At 33.3% G+C, this 5,231-nt stretch overlaps 1 protein-coding gene across 1 annotated transcript; it reads left to right on the top strand.

Annotated features, from left to right (window-relative positions):
• The first annotated feature begins 3,810 nt into the window (after nt 1-3,810).
• Nucleotides 3,811-4,444, top strand: LOC130739467 (uncharacterized). Its single transcript, XM_057591758.1, has one exon. It carries the CDS (start codon nt 3,875-3,877, stop codon nt 4,346-4,348), a length of 474 nt encoding a protein of 157 aa, XP_057447741.1. The 5' UTR covers nt 3,811-3,874; the 3' UTR covers nt 4,349-4,444.
• The last annotated feature ends 787 nt before the right edge of the window (nt 4,445-5,231 follow it).

The following is a 5,231-nucleotide window of genomic DNA, read 5'->3' as shown; positions in this document are numbered from 1 at the left end:
TTGGGTTCCAGAAACTTCAGCCCAGTTCACAGTTTTCTTTCTCTTACTTATGACATGTTTGGTTTGAATTACTCAATGTTGATTTTACATATTTTAAGGTATCAATGAAAATTTAGAATTTGTCATTGTTTAATTTAAATTGAATTGCAAGATTAGAATTTGATTGTGGATCCAAGTCGGATTAAATGGAATCCAAACACACACTTAAGAGCATGTTTAAAAACTACAATTAATTTTATAGAATCAATTTTACTTAATCAAAATCAATTTTACGTAATCAAGGTCAACTTTAACCGGTTGAAATGATGTTTGAGTGCAATAGTAAACAGAATCAATTTTAGACAAGTAACTATCATGAGTTATTTAAATAATCTCAAATTTTTTACGTTTAGTCATTTACTTTACTCAAATTTAATCAATTCTATTCAAAAAAAAATCTCATAATGTTGATCCACACACACTTAGTAGCCATTTCTAACTAGTACTTTAAAATAAAGACAATGTTCTAAAATACATTTTATTCATTTTTTAACAACTGTTATTATGACACCTTATGACTATTTCATAACAAATATACCTGCTACTTCGCCATCGGTGTCATTGACATGTTCAGTTTTAATTTTTAAGTAAAACAAAAATAATAATTTTAGAAAAAAAAATCTTAGAGAAGTGGCATCTAATTTATTTACTGTAAAAATAAAAGTGTCATCCTATAATGTTTTTTTTTTACAGTAGTTGATTACGTGTGACTTGTGCTCAGACAGATAACCTGGAAATGGGGTTGACGCTTGTGAGGAGGTGGCAGACTAAGGAAGGGTGTGACTGGATGTGGAAAAGATTGTCACTTTGGAAAAAAAATTCCTTTTGTATGGAAAAGTTGCAGGCCTATGCATTACTTAGAGCATCTCCAATGCTAGTTCTTATTTCATAGTTCTTAGCACTATTTATATGGGCCCGTACTGTCACATGTGCTTAAGCAACTCTATACACATTATGCTCCAACCATGAGTTCTTAGTTCTTAGTTCTTAGCACTATTCATTTGGTCCCACAATATCATTATAGTAGTAATATTTTTCTACTTTCATATAATTTTGATTTAAATTTAAATGTTAATTCAATATCTAAATTAAATGAATTGATGAATGAGAGAGAAAAAATTAACTTTTCATGCTAAGAACTCAAAAAGTGAAACATCTTATATAAGAACCTAGTTCTTATTTTTAAGAACTAAGAACTCCACGTCATCTCCTCCAATGGTTAAGAACTCAGTTCTTAGTTCTTAACTCAAAAATAAGAACTAAGAACCTTGCATTAGAGATGCTCTTACAAGATAAGTAATAGTGATCATACACAAAACGATGTATTATATTTGTACTTTGAATTAAAGGTGTATATAGCATTAGTGTAAATTTTATTTACAAAGTCATTTAATTAAATTTCGCTATATCAGAAAATATATTTTTATTTTAATTAAAATTTTAAGCAAAAATATTTTTACTCTTATATTTTATGTTGTGATTGATTGTCAGTGTACAACTACACTATTAAACTCGATTCCGTCAAAAAAACTATTAAACTCTATTTGATCAAAATTGTTTTAATAATTATATTTAACAACATAAGTGACCTGATTATAAAATTATATATATATATATTAATATATATATATGTTCTAAATAATTAACATATTAGTAGGTTTAAAAAAAAACATATATTAATTTTCCGAAGCACAAAAAAAAACATATTAGTAGAGTTATTAATACTGTAATTTATTCATTTTTCTTATAAATAAATTAAAATAAAATATTTAACTATGATCAAGTAACTTAATTATTTATAATATGATAACTTCCGATTGTTGAAATGATAGCAACCACTAACAACGTTCGATGATATTGTCTTAATCCTTGGAGTGGGAGAGTTTGGTGGGCAGTGTAGAAAAGGATAAATTGGTGGTGGTACTCAAATGTTTTAAATTGTATCTAGTTACAAATGTATTGTATGATGGTGATCCACAATCACAGTCACAGTCTCACATTATAGTGATGACACATAAGTAATAGCATTAGAGGAGAACAAGTTTCTAATTTTAATAATGAAAAGCAGTGCAGAGCATAGTATGACAATAACTACTAAAGGAATAAGAAGCTACTGTTACTGTTTTTTCTCTAGGATTTGGGAGTAAGGTGCTTAAACTAAGAAAGATAAGAGAGGTAACAGTGTTTAATGAAGAATCGAAGTTCCTCATTTCATTGATCTCATCATAGATTTATATGAGGAAAAGGAAATATTTTTCAAATCTCAATCAATTACAATTACCTAATATTATGACTAACTAAATAAGGAAGAAGTACCCAACATTTAATGGTTAACTAAATAAGGAAGAGATGTCATTCATTTATTTTTATTGATAGTTTGATACATAAAACAAATCAAATAAGGAAAAAATATACATTAATTATTTACACATACTAATACCCTCTCTAGTTGAGCGCATCGATTTGAAATGCCCAACTTACTAAGAAGGTTGCGTTTTCTAAGAGTCTTAGTAAAAATGCTAGCTAAAAAATAAGGAGAAAATATACAATAATTATTTACACAAAATAATACCCTCTCAAGTTGAGCACGCCGATTTGAAATGCCCAACTTGCTAAGAAGGTTGCCTCTTACAAGAGTCTTAGTAAAAATGCTAGTAAACCGTGCAAACGTGTGAGAAGTATAAATATATGTGGTTGAATAATATTCCGAAGAATCTCCTCACTAATAAATTAAAGTGATAATCAACCTTAATGTGTTTATAGTGAGCATTCACGAAAAATCATATTATTAACAATATGAAGAATAGATTGACTACCACAAAATAAGGGCATATGAGTACAATAAGATACATGAAGATCAAATAAAAGACCCTTGAGCCATTTTAACTCACAAGTGATAGCAGGTATAGAGATACTTAGCTTATGCGGAGGAGTGAGGAACTGTAAGCCGCTTCTTTGCTTTCCAAGAAATAGGATAGCCATTAAAGAAAATAAAGCAAGCACTAAAAGAATGACGAGTCATATGAGAACTTGCTCAATCGACATCACAATAAGCATATTGTTAGATGTCGATAGCTAACGTGAGTGGCAAAATCAATATCATCAACCACAACATGTTGGGGAGAAAGGGGAAGTCCATAAACCAAGAAAATACGACATCAAGAGAACCCGACGTCACATCTTTACCCAAAATCTTAGGGCATTAAATTTATGGGTCGCCAACCGAAGAAACTAAGTGGTCCAATTACTTACAACTAAGATTTATTTAAAGCATGATAAATTCAGAAATCTATGAAATCATCTCGTCACTTTGGTCTTAGTCTTGCACATTTGGGCCTTAGAGGGCTGACGTTTGGCCCTGGCCCAATTTCGTCTGCATCACACGTCTCTTAACCAATATGAGATTCTAATTTCTAACTCACATTTGAACTCTCAACACAAATACACAATCAAGTGATTATTATGTTCAATAATAGAAGTGTAGGTCAATCTCCTAAATGATATCTAAAGCGTATTTGCAATAACATAAAAAAAATATCAGTTGAATAACTTGTCACCCCTAGCCCCAAAAAAATACTCCAATTTACCAAGATCCTTAACGTGAAAGGAAACTTAAGTAAAAACTCAAATACTTCATGAAATGAGATGCTTGAATAGCTTCACTATCAAAATTGGATTTGTCCTCACATGACATCCTTAAACTACGCCGTTTCAATTCAAAAGTAACTATTTATCATCATTCATCACCATTATTTATTCTTATATACTCTATTTTATCTATGATTTGAAAAAAAATAACTTAATTGTTAGTGTAGTCGTAGAGAGAGCAGAGAGGATGAGGGGAAGCAGCAAGACAACGAAGAAGATGAAGCAAAAGGAGAAGAAAGAGGACGATGAAGTGGAACAATTGTTGAGAGCTGCACAAGACGAAATCATGTTGAATCTCTCCGTCAACTCCCACATCGCTCATCACCGTGCTTCTCCTTCCACCGCCGATCTCGACCTGGAACGTCGATTTCAAGCCCTCAAAACGAAGACCAAAGATCAGACGCCGCAGACTCTGGTTGGAGTCGATGATCTCGCCGCCAGGCTCGACGCTCTCAAAGCAAAATCCTCGCCTCCTCCCTCCGCCGCCGCTGTGGCTGCATCGAAGCTTGTATCTGATTACGAAGAGGAAAGCGAAGATGACGAAGAGGTTCAGATTCAGAAATTGATTGAGTGGGCTAAGGATGCGGCGCGTTTAGATCCTTCTCCGCCGTCTCCGCCTGAATCTGATAACGACGACGATGATGATGATCATAGCAATTAGCAAATCATATAAATAACTTTTTTTCCCATTGTTATTTGTTATGGTTTTTGTACTGTTAGGTTGTGTATTCAATTGAGATTCAACCTTTCTCTGATTGATCCATGTGTGAGTGCGCTCCTCTGACAATCGACGGCGACGATAATTCACTGATACAGGGTGAGGGAGGAAGACGACTCGGGAATAATAGGTTCAGATAATTTTGTTAAATATTTAAGGGATAATTGTGTTTTGGTCCTTGAACTTTTTGAGACCTTCCGAAAATCATCTTCAAGAATTAGGGAAATAACTAGTTTGGCAGCGAGAGGGCGTGAGAACCTAATCGAAATTTCTTAATTTAAAAAAATTAAGCCAAACACGATTTGAACTATAAGAGAAAGATAAGTCAGAATCACCCCTAAACCCTGTTGTAATATTGTATAATTCAGAATTTAGTCCTTATGGTTTTATAAGGTTTAGAGTTTAGTCCTTTAGTTTGTGAGCTGAGCTGGTTTTAGTCCTTAGCTAATGATTAGCTATAAATGTTGTATTACGCACTGTGATTGTGCGATCAATGCTAATAAAATTTCATTCTCTCTCAGACATAGTTAATTCATGTGATATGCAATTAGCTTCCTTCTCATGCACTAATCCTAATCTTGATTATCAAGATTGATTGCCTTGAGGATTGTGAATCTGTGTGTGAGTTTCTGAATTAGAGAATCAACAGTGGTATCAGAGCTTGACGATCCGGCGACCGGCGACGTGAGCCACCACCAGTGCACGACGATCTACGGCGGGGTGTGAATCAGTCACAACGGAGGTGCTTGCTCCGTTGGTAGCTCCGGTGGAAGTGGACGCTTCTTTGAAGGTGATGGCTGGAACGAACGACAATTTCCCAGCTTCG

The sequence above is a fragment of the Lotus japonicus genome, chromosome 2, assembly GCF_012489685.1.
Source record: "Lotus japonicus ecotype B-129 chromosome 2, LjGifu_v1.2".
Classification (NCBI taxonomy): Eukaryota; Viridiplantae; Streptophyta; class Magnoliopsida; order Fabales; family Fabaceae; genus Lotus; species Lotus japonicus.
This window is presented reverse-complemented; position numbering and strand designations above follow the sequence as displayed.